At 42.8% G+C, this 22,080-nt stretch overlaps 1 protein-coding gene across 3 annotated transcripts; it reads left to right on the top strand.

The window, feature by feature from the left end:
- Window positions 1–10,076: 10,076 nt before the first annotated feature.
- On the top strand, window positions 10,077–14,787 carry LOC143103857 (uncharacterized). 3 transcript variants are annotated; one of them, XM_076267702.1, is made up of 7 exons: window positions 10,077–10,310; window positions 10,546–10,635; window positions 10,762–11,525; window positions 12,048–12,197; window positions 13,517–13,587; window positions 13,800–14,134; window positions 14,422–14,787. In XM_076267702.1, exons 2-6 carry the CDS (start codon window positions 10,619–10,621, stop codon window positions 14,115–14,117), a joined length of 1,320 nt encoding a protein of 439 aa, XP_076123817.1. In that variant the 5' UTR covers window positions 10,077–10,310; window positions 10,546–10,618; the 3' UTR covers window positions 14,118–14,134; window positions 14,422–14,787. The 3 variants fall into 3 exon arrangements, with proteins under 3 accessions (XP_076123817.1, XP_076123819.1, XP_076123818.1); XM_076267704.1 differs by lacking the exon at window positions 10,546–10,635 and having other exon boundaries at window positions 10,701–11,525; XM_076267703.1 differs by lacking the exon at window positions 10,546–10,635 and having other exon boundaries at window positions 10,078–10,310.
- Window positions 14,788–22,080: the final 7,293 nt, after the last annotated feature.

Consider the following 22,080-nt stretch of genomic DNA (forward strand, 5'->3'; position numbering starts at 1 on the left):
AAAGTGCTTTTCGGTAATCCAAACAGGCACTTTTAAAGTCCTTTATATCAATGTCTATATGATAATTCAATTTCTAGATTAATGTCAAATGAATAACTGAATAAAAAAGCTGCATATAATAACTTACGGTATGATGTTGTCTTTGTGATGTATGCAGACATGTTTTCTATAAACAGAAATATTTCATTCTTATCTTTCCTCCACCAGACACTGCACATTGAACTTCATTAAGATTTTATGGTGTTTAAAATGAGTTACGACCATAGTCATAACAGTATAAAGATGCGGTGATCTAACAGCAATAATAAACTATTAACATATACCACACAGCTGTTCATACATAACTATAAACACTTGTGTACACACACAGAACATCATGGCAATAAGACTTATCCACCAGAGTTGGTATTTTCAATTTCAATTTATTGTGCTTATAGAGCGCCAAAACATAACACATGTATCATGGCGCTTTACAGAATGTAGGCAATCAGAGAAAGAAGGAAAGAAAGGAAGAAAAGGAAAGCAAGAGAGAGGCCCATGGGTAACAGGGGCGAGGAAAAACTCCCTAGAATTGGAGATATATATAGGAAGAAACCTCGAGCAGATCCACGACTCAAGGGCCTGACCCATCTGCCTAGGGTCAGTACATGACAGTAAGGTCTGTATACATGACAAATGCATATGATAGTCGGGTGTAGAGAATAAGACATGGTGTTAAGCACTTGAGCTGAAAGTTACAAGAGGTGGGATGATTACGTATCCGTTATGGTAATTCGTTATTCCTGATTTAGTGACAGAAAGTTCAATAGTCCAGCATTGGGATTGTCCAGGGGAAGGGAGTTTCCGAGGGGCATGTGGTGGGTTGGTGGATGGGCCAGTAATCCAGGCAGAGTTGTCATAGGCTGGTGGTGGGTCGCTAGGCTGTACGGGCCAGGAGTCCAGATAGGGGGCAGTAATAGGGCAGTCGAGGATGGGACTTCAGGTGAGATGGGTGAGAGGAGGGCCAACACACGGATGGTTGATGGCTGGTGATGATATACCTCACAAGTGAGGTACAGTAAGGGGGAAGAAAGAGAGATGTAGAGTGGGTTAGTATTACTGAAAATCAGAATGGTTAATGTCAATAAGTAATCAGTAGTACTATATATTGTTACAGTATACCATGGTGGGAATAGGCAAGAGAGGGAGAGTTGAGAGAGAGAGAGAGAGAAGGGGGGAGAGGAGAGGGGGGGGGTTGTACGGCGTGACACATGAAAAGTCCATGACAGCACTATGCTATAGCAGCATAACTAAGGCATGGTGAGGGGTAGTCGACACCAGCGCAGGTATGGTCAGTGACCACCATCGCACGTGCGACTGGGGTGCCAGTCACACGAGGACTCAGCAGGGTGGTCCATTCCAAAAAACCCTGAGGTGGGTGAATTTCCACGCACCATACCTAACTATGGGAGGCAGTAAAGAGGTATGTTTTAAGTCTAGACTTAAAAATAGGGAGGGTGTCTGCTAGTCGAATTGAGGTAGGAAGATTATTCCAGAGGAGGGGTGCGCGATAGCTGAAAGCTCTGCCTCCTACTGTAGTTTTTGAGATTCTTGGAATTACAAGAAGGCCAGTATTCTGTGATCGTAGCGGTCTGGGTGGGTTATATGGAACTAGGAGATCTTTAATATATTCTGGTGCCTGGCCATTAATGGCTTTGTATGTTAGAAGTAATATTTTGAAGTCAATGCGACTTCTAACAGGCAGCCAGTGTAGAGATGCCAGGATAGGGGAAATATGTTCATATTTTTTAGTTCTAGTGAGTGTGCGAGCAGCTGCATTTTGTATAAGCTGTAAGCTCTTTAGACAGGTGTTATTGCAGCCAGCGTATAGAGCATTGCAATAATCAATCCTTGAGGTGACAAAAGCATGGATTAATTTCTCAGCGTCTGGTAGGGATAAAGACTTCCTTATCTTTGAAATGTTCCTTAAATGATAGAATGAAACTTTGGTAATCTGTTTTATGTGATTACTTAGTGATAGGTCTTGGTCAATTGTAACTCCTAGATTTTTAACACATGTGGATGAGGATAGTCGGAGATCAGTAAATGTAGCCTGTGATGAGGATAGGATATCCCTCATCTTTTTAGGACCTAAAACCATGACTTCTGTTTTATCTGAGTTCAAAAGCAGGAAATTGTTTGTCATCCATGTCTTTATGTCTCGTATACATGTGTCAAGTTTGGCTAACGGAGTCAATTCGTCAGGTTTTATGGAAAGGTATAGTTGTGTATCGTCTGCATAAGAATGAAATTTAATGCCGTGTTTCCTAATTTCTGAGCCTAGAGGAAGCATATAGAGAGAAAATAACAGGGGCCCTAGTACTGAGCCTTGAGGCACCCCATATTTTACCATAGTCTGGGTAGATGGTTCATTGTGAACCTGTACAAATTGTCTGCGGTTGGAAAGGTATGATCTAAACCAAGCGAGTGCTGAGTCTTTAATGCCTATCGAATGTTCAAGCCTGTGGAGTAGTATGTTGTGGTCTATGGTGTCAAAGGCAGCACTGAGGTCCAGGAGGACCAATATTGATATATGTCCATTATCGGCAGCGATGAGGAGGTCATTAAAAACTTTAACTAAGGCTGATTCAGTACTGTGGTGAGCTCTGAAACCAGACTGATATAATTCTTGGATTTTATTCATATGCAAGAAGGTACCAATTTGTTTCGACACTATTTTTTCTAGTATTTTTGACAAAAAAGGGAGATTAGATATAGGCCTATAGTTGGCCAGGTTGTTAGGGTCAAGGGTAGGCTTTTTGAGGGATGGCTTAATGACAGATAACTTAAACGACTGTGGTACATGGCCTGATAGCAGTGAGTTATTTATAATCTGGAGCAAAGCATTATCCAACAAAGGAAGAGCAGTCTTCAGAAGATGAGTAGGAATAGGATCTAGTAGACTAGTTGTAGATTTTGATGAAGAGATTGTGGAAGTGAGGTCTAATATGTCAATAGGTGTAAATGAATTCAACGTTGTTCGTCTCATCTGTGATTCAATTATGTTTTCGCTACCGTTCAGCAATGGAGTATAAATATTTGGTGAGACTGACTGGATATTAATCTTATCTCTAATTGTTTCAATTTTGTCATTGAAAAAGTTCATGAAGTCATTACTGTTTAGGCAAATAGGGATAGATTCGGTTACTTCGGTGTGGTTCTTCGTCAGGCGGGAGATTGTGGTAAAGAGAAATTTTGTATTGTTTTTGTTTTCTTCGATCAGCGAGGAGTAGTAAGTTGACTTGGCTTCGTTGAGTGCTTTTTTGTAGGTGATAAGGCTATCTTTCCATGCTTGGCGAAAAACTTCCAATTTAGTGGTACGCCATTTTTGTTCAAGTTTACGCGCTGTTCGTTTGAGTGTTTTTGTCTGTGTGGTATACCATGGAGCACGCCTTACTTGTTTTCTCATTCTCTTTTTGAGTGGTGCTACTGAATCAAGGGTTGAGCGTAATGAGTTCATCACATTATCAGTTAACAAGTCGACCTCGGCTGGATTAAGGAATGGGCCTTCTGATAGGCCTACTACATGATTTTGAAAAAGCATCACTACAATAATTACTTCTAGATGTGCAAAAAAACCAACATTTGATGAGGTTCTTCACAGGATACCACCAACTGTCAGTGGTGGACAAAGATCATGTACTTGAGTCAAAAATAGAGATACTCTTGGTAAACTATTACTCCAGTAAAAGTGAAGTCTACCTTTTGAAGTCTACCAATCCTCTTCCTCCACATATCACTCTCCTACCGCGCCTCTCTAGGTGTGGACGGGAATGTAAGCCATTTCATTTTGGCTCGCTCTTTTCAAAGAAACTCTTTCCTTGGGCCTTGCTATGGTAGTGCTGACATTACTCTTCATGACTTAGTCCAGAGAGTCCTCTCCTCTCCTCTGGTACAGAGCCTCGCGCGAACACTGATAGGATTAGGATAATGTCCTCTGATACACTTAGGCTTGACACATTAATTTCGCCTCTCGCAGAGACTGGTTTTCCACGTACAAATTGATATAAATTAATTGCATTTGCCTCATGGAGAGAGTCAGCGCATCCCTCTGCGGACTAACCACTGGCTGGGGTGCGGCAGTGTGCTTCCATGAACATCTACATTTGTCACTCATTACCCCAGGGGCCTGTAAATGCGTCTAAATCAACCTCAGCCTGCTGCACATATCCAAGTGAGAGTGAATACCCTCCACGCTGCTGGCTGTTTGTACAGACTGGGCTGATTCTGGGCCTGTGGCCATACATCACAGACCAAGGCCAAACAATTAGGGCCCGACCAGAGACCGATGGAGCCCATTTGGACACAGCGCACCAACAGATCAAAAGTGACACATAAGAAAATAAGGAGCAGCCAAAAACAAAATCCATTCAGGACTTGTTATGCTCTAGTTGTGCTAGCATTTTTCCATAAAATAACAGGGCTACCACCTACTGACAAGCAAACACAGCCCTGACAGGTAATCAATACAAACAATGTGCCCTATCCAATAGTATCACAGAGGTGTGTACAGCCAATTTAACACCAAGTGGGCTCATTTAAGATCTCACTCAGACTCTACAGTACTGTAAGTATAGTTGCATAGCCACTGTGTTGGTCCCACCTGCGTGGTACAAGATGAGAATCAAGAAAGAGCCTTTCTTTGCAGTCTTTATAATGTCAGAGTTTGCATATTTGTGCCTTTTGAACCCTTTCTGCCCCTTGAGTCTACCTTGAAGTACTTAAAGCTGCAGTTGGCAAGATTTTTTTGATCATATTCACTGAAACCAACACTATGCTCTGACAGAACAACATAAATCAGCCGGTTTTAGAAAAAAAACCCGCACTTCTACCTCCACCTAGAGCATGTTATTTGTTTTACAAAAATCCACAGCTCCCGGTTCTTCTGGTCCAATCAGAGTCAGATCTGACTGTCAATCACAGTCTGGTGCAGTCTGGTGCGCACTGACGAGCACAAACTTGATGAGAGGGTGCTCGGTGGTAGTGGGGGAGGGGCATGAGAGTTGCATTCAAAAAAAGAGTCCCCTCAATCTGTGAGACTTGCCAACTGCAGCTTTGAGGCAGCAGACTGGTGAAAACAGGTTATTACACATGTCAGTATTTCCAAGGGATGAAAAGCAGGGGTGACAGAAGGGAAGCAGAATTTGATGTTCTGGTGCTCCCTGAATATGTTGTGAAAATGAGCAAATCACCAATGTACAAAAGTGATGTATTGGATACAACTGTCTACTAGTGCAGTGGTTCTCAAACTGTGGTATGGGTACCACTGGTGGTACGCAGACTCCTTGAGTGTCCAAGATGTTTTTTTTAATAAAGGTGACATAATCACTTCAGATGATATCAGAATATACTGTATATAATTCAAAATCCTTAACCATGCGATCAATGAAGTTAAATTTAAACAATTTTTTATTTTTCATGGAAAAAGTAGGCTATATTGATTTTTATATAAGCCAATAGGGGCCAAAAAGCCTACTAGGCTAGTTTAACTGTATGGAGCAGGAGCATTAAGCAAATGGTTGACAAGGTGGCAAGCAAAGGAAAAGTAAGCAAACATGATGGATCAAAAACATTCATGCAATCATGGCTTCAAACAGGAAGTAGAAAGAGAAGTGCGGTGAATATGTCGAGCAGAAACTGAAGCTGGTGACAATGAGCCCAGCACACTTGACTAGTGAAGCTTCCATGGCACCTGCCAGCAACAAATTACACAAAACAGTATGTACAATATACAATATGTTAAATTGCCAATAAAATACAATATGTGAATTGTATTTTAATACCAGTCATAATGGTGGTATTTGGAGAGCCAATTGTGAAAAGTTTGAGAACTGTACTAGTGCATACGAGACTCCGTGGAGCTGCTCTCTTGCCTAAACTGCCCCCTAGTGAGCGGTCTGTGTAAATACAGGTGTATCTCAACCAGTTCTGCCGGAAGCCACCTCACCCTTTTGCCTTATTAGCTCATGCTACATGAGGTGAGATCATCACAGAAGTATCAGCTGTTAGGGGAATTTAGTTGAGGATTCTGTGTGGACAATTACTGTAAATATCTTCTTGAATTTCCCCTTGAGGATCAATAAAGTATCTATTTATCTATCTATCTATCTATCTATCTATCTATCTAAATAAAATGACATGTTGTGGGAACTGGGGTGGGACTGTATGTTCTTCAGAGCTATTTCCTTGAGATTGTCCTGCCATTCTTCAACATGAAAAAGAACTGGAAAATGCTCACTGTTTGAGCAATATATTCCTGTTAAGAGTATGTCATGCTCTTGATCATACTGAATGCTACAGGCAATGTGCATGGTACCATGAAGGAAAGTTGCTACAACAAGCGGAGCGTTCGCGTCTACCACCAGGCAACTGTGCATGAACCTTGTATCCAGTGTCATGTTGTTAATTGGCCTCTGTGGGAAGTCCCCTTCCCACAGCACCAGGAAACTCTCCTGTGTATATCTGAAGAAGACACTCCTGGAGGTGGAGTAGTTAATCCAAAAGATCACTTAATTTCCCCTCAATTCTTTGCCCTGAAATTTGACTCTTGGTTGTTTAGAAAATGTGAAGTCCATGAAAATGAAAGCATAAATGCTGTTTTTCCACCACCAGAACAACATACTGCTGTGTGTGTGTGTGTACAGTATGTGTGTGTGTGTGTGTGTGTGTGTGTGTGTGTGTGTGTGTGTGTGTATGTGTGTATGAGGGCATTGTTACATTCGAGGCATGTTTTGTTCTGTTTATATATGTATTATTTGTATATTTGTAAGACAAACCATGAAATACAGAAAGAAAGAGGCTGTCACCTATCACCTGATTTTACCTGTCTCTTCACAACTCTTTCATATTAAAGGTTTTACACGATTTCAAACACATAACATTTTTTGTCACATTCAGCAATCATCTCCTCACGACCACTATCTGCCCATTCCATGAATACACTGTAAAAAAAACAGTCTCTGTAGGCAGCCCAGGCTCTGAAAACTGGAAACAAACCAAGTGGGGGCAGCAAGTTTCCACAAAACCCTGCCTGCAAAACCCTATTTGCACAAAACTCGGGAATACTGAAGGTTTGGGTCAGCTCTCTCTGACGTGTTTTGCTGGTCCTTGGTTAAAATATAATTTTAATGTTTTTTTGCACAAAGGCGTCTGCTAATAAATTGAAATATAAACTTAAAGGGACACCAGGCAAGCCTGATGCTTTTTCTCTAAGAAACTCCCCCTCGCTTGGTCTGAAGCTCTTTTCCTTTTGTTTGTGTCTTCCGTCAAGGGTTTTCGCTGCTTCTTCGCCGGCTCTGCCATTATACACACGTTTGCAACAATCTCTAGCGTTTTGTTAGCCTGCCTCTGTGCTGTAAACTGATCCTGCTTCGGTTGGCGGGTAGGATACACTGAACTTGCAAGTGGGATATTCTTCCTACAGGCAGTAGGGGCGGGAGAGAGAGAGGCGAGAGAGCCTTCATTCGCCCCGTAATGAGTAATTTAACCATATACCAACTTACGAAGATGATTAATTAACACGAAAACGTTGCCTGGTGTCCCTTTAAACACAAACAACGTGACTTTCTGTGCAATCCTGCACCTTTAAAGTATCTTCCTCTGGCACAATCCAGAGACAGTTCTCTAAGTTTAAATTGTTCTCAACACTGCTACTGTATGTAATGCTGTTACTCACGTTCACTTATTTACACTTAACCTGGGATGCTAGGAACTGCACAATTATGTCAAAGGTGCCACAAAAGGTCTTTATGTCCTATCTTCCCATGCTGTTCTATATTGTACTTTCCTGACCTCTAGTGGTTGAATTTTGATTATTGAACTCCATCAGCCTCATATTCAATATTTAAAATGTTTAAACATTCTCATATTTAACTATAGAAGAATAAGTACTAAAGTGAGACAGGTGCAAGTAACATCAAGCTCAGTTGAAAATAAAGCACAATAAAAGGACCATACGCAAAATAGAGAACCAATACATCAGAAAACACAAGGAAACTATGATGCCGAAAAATGCAAAAAATATATTAAGTTTGGAAAACAAAATAAACAAAAAAAAAAACAAAAGTAAAAACAAATGTGAAACAAATGTTATTTTAGATTTCTTTGCATGACTGGTGTACTTCGTTCACCACTGTATTGTAAAACCATAAGAGTCAAGAGGCCATAAACAAACTACTAAGTCCTGTAGGACTTAGTGAGCCTTCTAACAAGGCACGTTTTGCTTTCACTTGTCTTATCACACATATTTGAGACAGTTGAACAATGGATGCTTCTCAGACAGCCTTCTTTTCAGTCGTTTACTGTAATGTGTCATTGTTAAGGGAACCTCATATTCTCTATAGGCAGGTTTCCGACTTTCAGAAATGTGGTGACCTGGCGGGGATTCCCACAGAGCTCTTGGTTTATCTTATCAGGGAAAGGCACAGGGAGAGTTATCTGTTATCTACTGTGTGTCATAACAATCTTCCCATCACATAGGGACACAAAACTGGTGTAAATTGAAATTAAATGGTGTTCTAACCGGAAAATTTGCCACAACTACAGTGTCAGGCTCTTATCAGGTAATTTATTCCAAATCTACCTGATCAAGCTGTAACATTTGGCGTGATCACTTGCTTCCTTCCTTGAAAAGGAGGGGTGTATGCATTGATACTTCTTGACTCCTGCATGCACAATAGACTCCTGCATGATCCCTGTTAAAACACTTCATGACCATGGCTAGACACCTTCCCAAAGATGCTTTTGCTTGCTTTTCTTTTAAAAAATGTGGAACATAAGCATATGGATAAGAAATGTAGAACAAATGTAAACTATTTTAAACGAATATCATTAGCTAAATGATTGGCTAAAAATAGCCACAATGAGGAAAATAAGAGACATATACGGCCCAAAAACAAATATAAGTAATAGATAACTGTTATATATACATGTGTTATTTCACTAGTGATTATTAACAAAAACGAATGTAACAAACTAATGCGTGGATCAAAGCTGCAGGGTCCTCCCATTCAGGGGGGCCAGTAGCGGGGGTGGGAGGGGGGGTTAGGACCCCCCCCTAAAAAAAAAAAAACTTTATAATTATAAGAGGGCCCAGAATTATTGTTTATCTAGCAGCACCCCTGGTCCCATTAGTGTGTGTTGGCCTGAGGCTGATCAGCGAGCTGGGTACAAGTCCTCAGAGTGAGCGTAAACACATTGCTTATTGTAAAATGAGTCAGTGAAGCGTGTTACCTGTCGCGTGTCATGCGTCAGTACATTGCAAAGCGAAGATGTTACTAATGACGCCTTAGGAGTTAGGTGGGTTAAAGATAGCTCACAAAAACAGGATGACTCACTCAGTCCAGACCTAAATCCCATTGAATGTCTCTGGAAAGAGCTACAACATGTAACCTGCAGAAGGCACCATTCAAACTTGAGATGTCTGAAGCAGTTTGCTCAGGAAGAGTGGGCAGATGCAGAAGTCTCATTTAGAGCTACAGTACACAGAGCATGTCTTGAAAGTGACTGCCTCTACATGTTGTGCAACACACTATTAGGGGAAAATGTCATTTTTGTCAATGCTATTTTCATTGGTTTTATTATTTATTTATAGACTGAAGTCTAGTAACAAATACAGACTGAACAATGATGAATACAGACAATTGTATCAGTTTCAAATAAGTAAGAACTATATTTTTACCTTGGTATTGTTGGGTATTGATTTTCAGTAAAGATGAGACACTGATGATCATGAATTGTGTAGCTATTTAGAGATACCCTGTCACTGATTATGTATAATAATGCAATTAACAACTCTTGCTAAGGGTTTTCAGGTTACCTCCAAAACAAGTAGCTGCCACACTTTAAGTATTGGCCAGTAAACTCTGTATGTGTATGATAAGTCTCTGTGACATACTGGCACAATTCCTGTCCTGTGCACATTGTTTATGCGTAGGCGTGGCTCTGCGATGAATATGCATCTACTTCCTTCTTGTAGAGCCTTGTCAACTGAAACCGTAAACAACCAGCGACGTATTAGTTCACCTGAGACTAGATTACATTTTCATTCACATGCGCGCGACTGCGCATATTTCCTACGCAGAGTGACAAGATAAAGGAACTATGGTTGGTTATCCGATCCTTCGAGGGCGCGGCATTAGCGCTGGATATGTCTGAACTTGGTGCAAAGCTTAATTTAGATATACCTGCTGAGCAGCTACGTTTCATGCTCAGTCTTTCTGAAGTTGTGATCACGTCAAGCACGTTAGAGAGGGACAAACCACGGAGAAAAGGTGGGCCCAATATTATGTGATTATTTGATATTATGTGATGATGTTTGATACAGTATATGGATATTTTATATACATTACTTACACCTACCAATAGAAAGGAATTGTGAAAAAAATTATAAGAGTTGTGAGCTTAGTAAGATACCATTAAGATGTTTATATTTCATGAGAAGCGTGCGTTACGCCCAGCTTATGTTGTTCTTTGCCTGACTGTCTCCCCATGGACTTTTTGGTGCAGTGACTGAAACCCTTCAAACAAGCTTGTTTGTAGGTGTTAGATTGTCCACCAGCGCTAAAAGAAAACATGGATTATGGATAGGATTGCTCAGTATGTTGGCTTTTACTTATTGAATGCGTTCTTCATAATTTACTCATCTTTTGCTTGTCATGCAGGGGCGTGATTGATTGATAAATGATTGATCGTGTGGTTGCTGTTCCCCTCCCTTGTGTTTAGTCAAATGTCTACACCAGATGAGAGCTGCACACCGGGCCCCTTGCTGTTGTATGTGGGCCAGCAGGACACCTCCCGTCTGCTGGAAGTGTATGTTAAACGCAGCCTGAGCCTCAATGATGAACCATCCAATGGCAGGAGACCTGGTGGGAAGCATCGCAAGTGGGTCACACTGCCAGAGGGGAACAAGAGGGCCTGCAGGCACTCTAGTGACACGTCTATACCCCTTAAGGTGGACACAGAGGAGCTTCCCATTGCAGCATTCAGGCCTAACTGTGAATCGTTGACAGATGAGAAAGCCAGTGATCAGAAGAACACGCTTAAGAAGAGGTGGATGAGTTTCAGGGACAAGGGCAGGAGACCCAGCAAACTCTCCAAAAGTTCCAAGCCAGCTCTTCCTGAGGGCAAGACAGCAGAGCCTGAAATCACAGCAGTCTTAGACCTGGAGTCCTCCACAGAGAAACGGGAAGAGGAAATGAAGAGAAGAAGAGAGAAGAAAAGAAAATCTAAAACTAAGAAGCCAAAGTCCTCCTTCTGGAAGAGCATTCGCAGCTTCTTCTCACGTGGCGATAGTGACACCGATGAACGGGACCCCAGCCCTGTGAAATCTGTGCTCCCACCCCAGGAGCCTGTGGAGACCAGGGGAGAGGAAGTCACGCTGCACCGCAAGAAGTCCACCAAAAAACGCCGCTCACACAGGAAACTGTCTCTGAGGCTGTCGATGGATGGACGCTCCATCAGCAGACCCCCATCACTGGTGGTGGATGGTAGGTTTGCTCAGATGTGCTTTCGAGTAACATCAAGCTAATCCTCTTCATTCCAGAGATGTTATGCATCTTTCTTCAATAGATGTCTGATCCCTCAAATGTCATTTGTTTACTTTACTGTACAAATACTATTGGGGGACTGTGGGTGTGTCCTGAAGCAACTGTTGATAAATACAGTACCTAATTGTACAACCCCAAAACAGAAAAAGTTGGGACGTTGTGTAAAATGCAAATAAAAACAGAATGTCATAATATACAAGTCTCGTAAACCCATATTTAGCAGCAAAAAGACATAGCAGCAAAAAGGACATAGACAACATATCAAATGTTGAAAATGATCTATCTATCTATCTATCTATCTATCTATCTATCTATCTATCTGTCTACCTAATCTCCAACTGGATTTGATACAATAGCTGGGTGGCATTTTTGACCAGTACCTTCTAAACTAGAGTGATGTCCATGCACCTGTGTCCTCATTGCAGCATGACTGACTGAGACATGTATGTGTTTTAATCACAGGGTTCCAGAGAGTAGATCCCACAGACTCGTACTATGAGAATGTGTCTGATGAGCTGAAGAAGATTGTGACTGAGGTGATGGACAGTCCCTCCGAGGAGCACGTGGCTCTTGCTCCAAGCGTACTACCCGCTGAAACGGACACTCAGAGCTGTAAGTATTTTTTGCCTTTGCATGTTACATTATTGGCATTTTACAATAAGTCTGTATTGCTTTATTAGCTAGCTCGTTATTATAGGCTAGAGCTCCTCAGACTGTCATTTCTCAACCACTTTGGCCACATTCAGTAGCGAAAGCTTGTGACTACACCTCAGACATTTGTGAGACTCAAATCTTTATTGGCAAAGAGCAGAGATAAAAACTATGTTTCATCTGAGACATGAAAAAAGTAACTTCTCAACACACTATACTACACACTTCCTCATTAGGTGAACGTTTTGATACACCTTGCCAAATATTACTCCAGTACAAGTGAAAGTTGCGAAGTCAGATTTGAAGTAGAGGCGCATCAAGCTTTGTGTGTGTGTGTGTGTGGAATTGTCATTTGTTTATTCAAAGTATGAAGACTGTCCAAAGTAGCCTCGGTTATTCAAACTGTTAGTTTATTGCACATCATGTTTTACATAGTTTTAAATAGACACTGCATAACTGTGTTTGTTGGTGTGCTGTTGCAAAATCCGCTGACTCATTTTAGGGACCGCATTCAGGGAGGTCAGACATGATTATCACCCACACCTCTCGCTTCACTTGTTGGGGCAGTTGTTGCAGGCAGCTCACTGCGCCGGGATTATTTGTGTGTTCACTGTGTGCTGAGTGTGTTTCATTAATTCACGGATTGGGATAAATGCAGAGACCAAATTTCCCTGACGGGATCAAACTTATACTTTTTGGGTGAGGCAATTTGCACCCCTGGTACGATTAGCAGTGTGTGCTATTTGTACCCTGGTGCAATTAGAAGTGAATGCTATTCGTACCCAGGTGCACACAGAAATGTGTTCTATTAATACTCTGTCTGGTACAAATATCAGTGTATGCTATTTGCACCCCTGTGCATTTACCCTGGCATATTGGTCACACATTGTAATAAAAAAAAAACGAGCAACATGTTTTGTTGTTTTGTCACAGGGTGTGAATAGCTCAGCTGTGTGGCCTATGCTATTCGTACCAGCAGTGCAATCACTTGCATCACTGTATAATTAGAAATGGATGCTATTCGGACCCTGGTGTACTGTATATAGTAATGTGTGCTATTTACACCCTGGTGCGTGAACTAGCTAATTGTTGCAATCAAAACTTTCATTTGAGAACTGATTTCTTTTTCAAATTGTACACCTTCTCTGCAGAGATGTTGGTACACATTTCACAGCATTTCACTACAACTGATACATTTGAATTGAATTGAATCTGTGTGTCTTATAACAGCTATGCTGTGTCAGAGTTATTGAGAGCAGTGTTTCCTTCTCTCTTCACAGTGTCAACAGAGGAGGTGACAGACAAGCTCATAGCCCTTATCAAACAGCAAGGGGATGTCCTGGATGCAAAGGTTTGTATTTATGGCCATCTTCACCCGATTTCCACGAAGAACTGTTCATGCTGTAGTTAAGCTCACTGGTGTTGTCTTTCACATTTATTTACGCCCATTGCACTAGTTCTTGTCTTCAGAGACCACAGTTATGGGGACCTGTCTGGGCTTGTGCAGCAGCACACTCTGTAGACAAACTCTTACCCTGTCCTCCGTCTTGCTTTGCCTCCCAGATGAAGGAGAGCCCCAGCCTGACCAGCTTCTTCCAGGGCCTGACCTACGGCTCCTTCCAGCAGCTGGCTGACCAGTATGTGCAGTCCGAGACGCCCGTGCAGCCTGTCGAGGACCAGGTGGTGGCGCCGGAGTTGGTCAAGCTGGCCTTCACACTAGACTACACGGCCCGGGTGGCCAGCCTGTCGCACCACAGTCCCAGCCACATCATGGGCATGGGCAACCGCTATCTGCAGGACCGCTTCACATACACGACAGAGGCCCAGCCCACGAGCCCGATCACTGAGCCCGGCCCGGGAAAGGTTCACTTTTTCAACTGAGACAAACACCTGCCAAGGTGAGTGGGAGGATAATATTATTGATGCATGATTAATGCAATCTGTGTTTGGCTTGTGACTGGGAGATGGGTGAATAACACAGCATAACACAATGACTCAGTAGAAAGAGTTACGCACAAAAAAGCCTGAAATTGGAAGTGAACATGAGTTCCCCATAATTCAACAATATGCATTCATACTGTAAGTGCTAGGCCTAGTTATTCATGTAGCATTATGTGAAGAAATAATGCTACTTGTTAAGAATACTAAATTAACTTCTTAAGTTTATCTTCTTTTCTTCTCTCAGGAATGTGAATGTGAGAAACGTAGGGGATTCCCTTCTTGGAGCCAGTTGGGTAAACTGATGACAGAAAATGGAACCAGACTGTGAATTATTACAGCACCTTTACTCATCTGCTTGTAATGGAAAGCAGTCGGAGGTGTTTTGATAAAGCTTAACAAACTTGACCAAATCCAGCACTTTAAGAAGTGAACCTAATGTCAGACAACTGGCAAATGTAAATGATGTGAAAATAGTGTTTAAAATATACATCGCAGTGTGTGTAGGTCCGTACTTTTAATTATTTCCAAATGTGAATAATTTTCTATATTATGTATGCTGGCATACATATTGTACAATACAATAAATATGTTTTTTTTCTGCTTTATTAAACCTCATGTTCAAGCTCAACTCTTACCCACAAACATAGTCATGAACTAAGGTAGAACTAAGGTACTCAGAGGAAGAAAGCTGCTATTGGCATGTGAAATATGAACCCTTAGGGACCGTTCGTTATTTATAAACGGGGTCACCGGAGGAAAATAGGGGAGGGTCATGTCTTTTTATTTTTTGTTGAGGGGAGGGTCACCTAACTTTTTTTTTCTAGGAGGGGGGGTCACCCATCTTTTGTATGAATGAAAACAGCAAAAAATCAAAGTGGCTTGTTTGATTGTTGATTTCTGTCGCCATATAACGTTCTCTTTCGTTCCATAGCTCTGTCAATATTAAACAATGAAAATAAGGGAGATTTCCCGGGTTTCTCACACAAAATACGGAAAATGTCAACATCCGTCCCCATTAACGTTGGAAGGGTTGGAGCAACAAAGTAGCCTACTTTATTCACGCCTAACAGCCTATATCCATTTGGTCAACTTTATCCAGCCCTAACTAACTTTGGTTTACTTGTAGGCTAGTTTACCGTGTAGCCTAGCCTAACTTTAAACAGTGTGCATGCTTATAAAGCATACTTGTGCTTCATTCATCCACACATCCAGCTCCTAACGTTTTGACAAGCATTTCTACCAATTGACCTTGTTCCTGCCCATCTCTAGCTTTGCTGTCTCCATCCTTTCTGTTTTTGTTGTTTGCAAAAAAATATATAGTAGGCTAGGCACTATTTATTGGTAACCAGCAACAAGTGCAATTTGTTAATCGCTGTCATTCTCTCTCCTGCCAACAAAAATGTGTTGCGTTCCAAGTAGCAGTGCGTAATTCTGCTTCATAAAGCAGAATACTACGGAGCCCTAGAGGGGTCATCGCAAAATGTTTTGCATGTTGAGAGAATGTGCGCTCGTTTTACTATATTGTGCACTCGTTTTACTAAATCGTACGCTCGTTTTACTAAATTGTGCGCTCGGTTTACTAAATCGTGTGCACAATTTACTATATTGTGCTCTCGTTTTACTATAGTGTGAGCTCATTTTACTAAATTGAGCTCTCATTTTAAGCATAGTAAAACGAGGGCACAATTTATTAAATGAGTGCACTATTTACTAAAACGAGCGCACGATTTACTAAAACGAGGGCACGATTTATTAAAACGAGAGCACAATTTGTGAACATGGTTATAGAACATTGTGTGCACGATCTACTTAAACGTGGCCACAATTTGTAAAACGTGCACTCAATATTGTCTTGACACATGTAAACATGAGCACGTTATAATATATTCGAGATCTCGATCTACTAAAACGCACCCACGAATAATTAAAACGTGGGCTCGAAGAAATTAAATTGTGTGCACAAAAACATAATGTCAAGGGGTATCCCCGGGAATGACGTCGGGAGGTGTGTCGCTTGTAGTGACGTAGAGGGAATCTCATTGATTGCAATGCACCTGGATATAGCCCCGTTAGGTATAGGCTGTAGGTGGGAGAGCAGATGATCGTGTGTGTTTGTACAGGCCCCTTGCCATCATCGTCCAGCTGAATGTTTGCCGAAGTTTTGAGTGTTTGTTGAGGTCCAAGTGTATGCAGAGCTGTGGTGTTTATCGCGAACGGTGTGAGCTGGGCTACATAGCCTGAGAAGCTGAGCATCGTGAACGCCACTTAGACTAGGCAGGATTTTGGAAAATGTGCTTATTTAAAGTCCCGAAGGCAAATCATGTTAATTTTTGGCATACAACATTTTTAGGGGTTTTGAAGGGTGCTGAATTCAAATCTTCTGTATGCCAGGCTCAAAAATGTCCCATAATGCCTCAAAATGGAGAAATCCAATATGGCCGCCGCCGCCAGGTCAAAATCTAATTCATCACTTATCTTTTAGACTGTACAGGGTAAAAACCTGAATGTAATGTGCTTTTATAGGTTTTCACATATAGGGAATTCAATGTCATGCTCAGATTTAAGATCAAGACTAGAGAAAATGCTTGAAATTAATGTACATGGTTAAAATTGTTGTCTCGGATAATGAATAATTCATGAAAAAAGAGGACCATGAAACAGGTTGATGGCTTTCTGAAGAATTTACTTGAAACATGTTTAGAAGCAAGGTTGATTACCATATTTCAATTATATATTTATATTATTTATCTGTATTTATCTATTTATCTGTATTTTAACTATTTATTTAATAATGCATATTTACCTATTTATTTAGTAATTAATCCATTCTGTTCTAATCAATTCTTTAAACTTCTTGGTATGAAGAGGTAGGCTACACACTTAGGTTATCCTAATCATCCTCATCCTCCTCCTCTCCAGCAGTGTTCTGACAGGTGCTGCTGCAGCTGCATGACTTCATGCATAACATGCAACTTTTCCTGCAACTGTAGCGCTGGCTTAGACATCCCTTGACGCAACCACAGGAGGTGATCTCCTTACAAGCTTTTGGAATTGGTGAGAGATAGTAGCTGTGGCACTAACTGATCATGCACATTTGGATGGCCTGATAAGTGTGTGTTGTGTTTGGGCCACCAACATGCTTTCTTGGCGCCCCCCCCAGTCGTGCATGAATTGTTTAATTATGCCTACGCACACAAGGGAAGCCCGTTGTCGTTTTTTCTCTGGTAAACGTGCAGGTTCTCCTGTTTCCGAGGTTCCGTCAAGGAAGATGGCAAGAGTAGCCAGGGCGCTTGGGGAGTCCTCAGCAGCCTTACAAGCCTCACTTTTTTCTCTTAGCACAAGGCCTGCAGTTCCCCAACCTGCTCCTTCTACCAGTCCGCATGAGCTGGAGGAGGAAGATGAGGAGGCCATTGTGGACGTTGAGACCGTTCTTGCGTCTGAGGGAGAGGAGCTACCTTGTGCACTGCCCTGTGTAGCCAGCCCCGTGGGAGGCGAGCTGGCCCGTCTGTTTGAGGAGGTCCTTGGCAGGGCATCCAGGGCTCTTGATATTCCCCTTCCAGAAAAGCCCCTTGCCTCTGCATCTAGGTTCCATACAGACATGACTGAGCGCCCAGTGGCGGCGCTTATTCCCCTCCTACCAGACTTTAGTGACTTGGTCTGTCACCAGTTTTCCTCCCCAACTACTTTTCATAGGTGGTCTGGCCAGGCTAAGGTGCTTTCCAACATGCACGGTGAAGGGCTGATAGGTTGTGGCTCGCTCCCCCCAGTGGATCAAGCTTTGGAGCCCCTCTTCAACTCCCCCAACTCCCTCTTTGGTGGTCCCTCCTGCCTCAGTGCCAATGGCAGGACTATGGAGGCTCTGCTGGGTAAGCTGCATAGGCCCATAGTGATGCAAGGCCGCCTGGCTAACAGAGCGGCCATTCTGTCCCTGTATGTTCGACACCTCTCTGGTCTCTTGCAAAGCAGTGCCGGTGATCCCACTCTTTTGATAGAGCTCCAGTCAGCCTCTGTGTACCTCACTGCAGTGTCTAAGGAGCAGGCAGTGGCATCGGGCCGCTCCTTGCTTAGTTCTAAGTAGCTAGACGCCATCTCTGGCTGTCTTAATCTCAGCTCCAGCAGGCAGACAGAGAACGTCTTTTGAGAGTGCCGGTGGAGCCTGGGTCCATGTTCGGCCCACAGCAGGCACGTGACAGCTGGCCCTGTGCAGAAGAGGTGAGAGGGTCTCTTGGCAGGCGTACCAGGGGCGCTAGGTGCCCTAGAGCATTCACGCCTCAGCCAACACCTACCTTGCGGCATCCGTCTTGGGGGCCGACTGATCTCAGGCAGCGGCTTCAGGCATCCCAGGGGCGGGGTGGCCGCCCACAAGCTGGCCAGGGGGCCAGCGTGCTACTAGCCGTGGCCTCTCCAGGTGCTCTCGTCATTCCTGACAATCTCCGGGCCAGCCAGCCTCACCTCTCAGCTCGATGCATTAAGGCTTGGCTGGAGCAGATCCATGGGTGCTCTCCACCATGACCCACGCTCAGACCTTATGTGCAGAGCTGTCCACCCTCCTGGACAAAAGGGCGATAAGGGAAGTGAGGAGTTCAGACCCCCAAGCGGGGTTCTTCTCCCGTTATTTTCCTGTACCCAAGCACACAGAGGACCTTCGTCCTATTTTAGACCTCAGGGCTCTCAACGTACACCGGTCTCTGAGGTGCAGGTTCATCACAGTTCCGAGGGTGCGGCAGGCCATCAATGCAGGGGACTGGTTTGCTGCCATCGACCTACAGGATGCTTATTTTCAGATACCCATGGCCAGGGCATTGGCAGTTCCTGAGGTTTGCGTTCGAGGGTCAGGTCTTCGAGTTCCAAGTCCCCCCATTTGGAATCTCTCTGGCCCCCCGAACCTTTACCAGGTGCATGGAAGCAGAGGGGGCTGAGGATATTAAACTATCTAGACGACTGGCTCATCTGTGCAACCTCAGAAGTGCAATGCCGCCTACACGTGGCCTTGCTGTTGAAGCACATTCAGGACTTTGGCTTGCGCCCCAATCCCAAGTAAAGCAGGCTCCAGCCTTCCCAGGTCACCACCTTCCTGGGCATGGTCCTGGACTCCAGGAGGGCAACCGTCTCAATGTCTCAGTTGCTTCACGTTGCACGCCCAGGTGGAGTGGAAACTCTGCCTTCGCCTCTTGGGCCTTATGGCCCTTCACATGCGCCCAGTCCAGAGGTGCCTGTTGAGCCTTGGTCTGTGCCCCCAAGGGCCCTCCCAGGCCAAGGTGACTGTGTCCCGCAGGCTTCACAGGGCCCTATACTGGTGGAGAGATCCCGCCAACAACTGCTGTCTCAGAGCAGTTCATGTCGAGGCTCTAGTTAGCTTCTTCCTATTCACAAAGGCTAACTAGCTAACGTTTTTTTAGTTTCTTACGATATATTAATTATTCAGTTAGCCTATACATAATCCTCACATAACAATATTCACATGGTATTATAGATGTATTACATGGTCCTAAACAAATTGTTGTGATATTATGTTATAGTTTACCTGTTACTGCTGAGCATCATGTGAGAGGAGCAACATAATTGCTAAAAAGTGCCTCCTCAGTGTATAGGTAGAGGGTGTGGCCTCATTCAGGGTTACATATGGGTATTTGTGTGTGTGTAGGGGTACAGGTAGGGGTGGGATGGGCAAACATGTCATCATAGCACACTGACATCAAAACAATAAGCTCAGGTACAATATTTCAATAGTAGGCAAATCTAGTAGTAATAGCTTAAGAGTTTCAAGCATTTTCTTCAAATACTAAATAAATAGTTAAAATACAGATAAATAATATAAATAGATAGTTAAAATATAAAAATAAAAAACATGTTTCAAGTAAATTCTTCAGAAAGCCATCAACCTGTTTCATGGTCCTCTTTTTTCATGAATTATTCGTTATCCGAGACAACAATTTTAACCATGTACATTCATTTCAAGCATTTTCTCTAGTCTTGATCTTAAATCTGAGCATGGCATTGAATTCCCTATATGTGAAAACCTATAAAAGCACATTACATTCAGGTTTTTACCTTGTACAGTCCTAAAGATAAGTGATTAATTAGATTTTGACCTGGCGGTGGCGGCCATATTGGATTTCTCCGTTTTGAGGCATTATGGGAAATTTTTGAGCCTGGCATACAGAAGATTTGAATTCAGCACCCTTCAAAACCCCTAAAAGTGTTGTATGCCAAAAATTAACATGATTTGCCTTCAGGGTTAATTTATTTTCAAAATTGACCTAGACTAACTGTTTATGTCTCCCGTTTCATAGTCCGTATCAAAGCTTACCTCGTTGTGTGCATCATTGGTGTGCGCGTGGGTTATATGGTGAGGCCCATCGGGCGCTAGAGGGAACCTTATTATTGGGTGGGTATTAGGCTATAATACGCAGTAGCCTATTTGTACCAACAGTAGGTCTACGTGTTGTAATTGTTTGGGAGCTTGTCGCTGTGATGTGCTTCGATTGACTTCTAGACCTCACAGTTAAGTCAACAATCCAGGAGATAGAGGAAACCGGTCATTACAACAGAGCCCGAGTAGCCTTTGTAGCCTAGTAGAATTTCCCCATTATGGGTCTCCATAGCTGGCGGGTGACACCACAGCCCCTGCTACAAAGAGTAGAAGTCCGCTATAAACCATGACCACCTAAAGTCTGTAATTAGCTGCCTACGGTTATCATCACATTACCAATATGAACTGTTACAGACAGCTGTAGGCCTAGTCCATGTCAAGGTTATAAGGTAACCACAGCACAGCGAGCGGTGAGAAAATGTCGGGAATTACTAAATGTGAGCACGAAATACATATTTCGAGAGCTCAATTTAGGCCTACAACGGGGTCACGTTGTATTAATTCGAGGGCTCAATTAAAGGAAAACGTGCTCGCGTTTTATTAATTCGAGGGCTCAATTAAAGGAAAACGTGCTCACAAATTATCACGACCAGAAAAAATATCACTTAAAGTGAGCTCTCCCGGGCTCCGTAGAATACAAATACATTGGTCATATAAATAGCCAGTTTATGGTCTACAGTGTAGGCTAGAGTTGGTAAGTTTTGGTAGGCCAACTTGGAGTGAATATACAGGGGGATTTCTTTGGCTCTTAGCCTGGCAGGTGCGCACTTAGACATAGCCTACGGCCGATGCAAGCGCCAATGATTCGTGCTCTCACAACAACCACGTCGTTAACTTGTTAATGTTAATAGGCCTACTAGGTTAACATCACTGAGTTCGCATTCAAGCAAGCAAAACGATGATTTGAATACATCTTTTTCTCTGGAAGGGCAAGGGGTAACAACAGGACAACACAGAGACAGGCCAGAATGCAGGACTAATGTTATGAGAGTATTACAGTGTGGGATATTCTACGGGAAAATATTAAAACGGCAAGACAGCGGGGAAAAGTTAAAATGATAGGCCTAAACCCGGAAAAAGTTGGCATGTTAGGTATTTTTCGGTCCCTGTGATTATTTGTGAAATTGTGCAAACGGTCTTTTCAAGTCATTTGAGAAGGAAGGAGTGTAGCAAGCTCCCAAATTGACGCTCGTCTGAGAAATTGAGTTTTGGATAATGTTCAGCTTCGGCAGCTTTACAATGACTGAGGAAGCCTAGAGACGAGTCCATAGCAACAAGTTCATGTGTTGAATTTTTTATTACCCAGTGTGCTTTGTTGAATGGTCTCAATGTTTTATTGTTTTATTTGATGTGAATACTTACTAGAGGAGTATTATTTCAAGTAGGCTAATGCAGTTGCAGGAAGTGTGCATTTAGTTTCCATGCTTATTGTGTTTCCACAACAATATTAGTGAGTAAATCTACAGAAATGGCCACCATCTTGGTGAAGTGTGATGCGTAAGATCAGAAAGCAGAGGGTGACTTTTAAAA

The sequence above is a fragment of the Alosa pseudoharengus genome, unplaced genomic scaffold, assembly GCF_046254945.1.
Source record: "Alosa pseudoharengus isolate Yale_2024_CS ecotype anadromous, Long Island Sound unplaced genomic scaffold, YU_APseudo_1.1 YU_APseudo_1.1_scf_5, whole genome shotgun sequence".
Lineage (NCBI taxonomy): Eukaryota > Metazoa > Chordata > Actinopteri > Clupeiformes > Clupeidae > Alosa > Alosa pseudoharengus.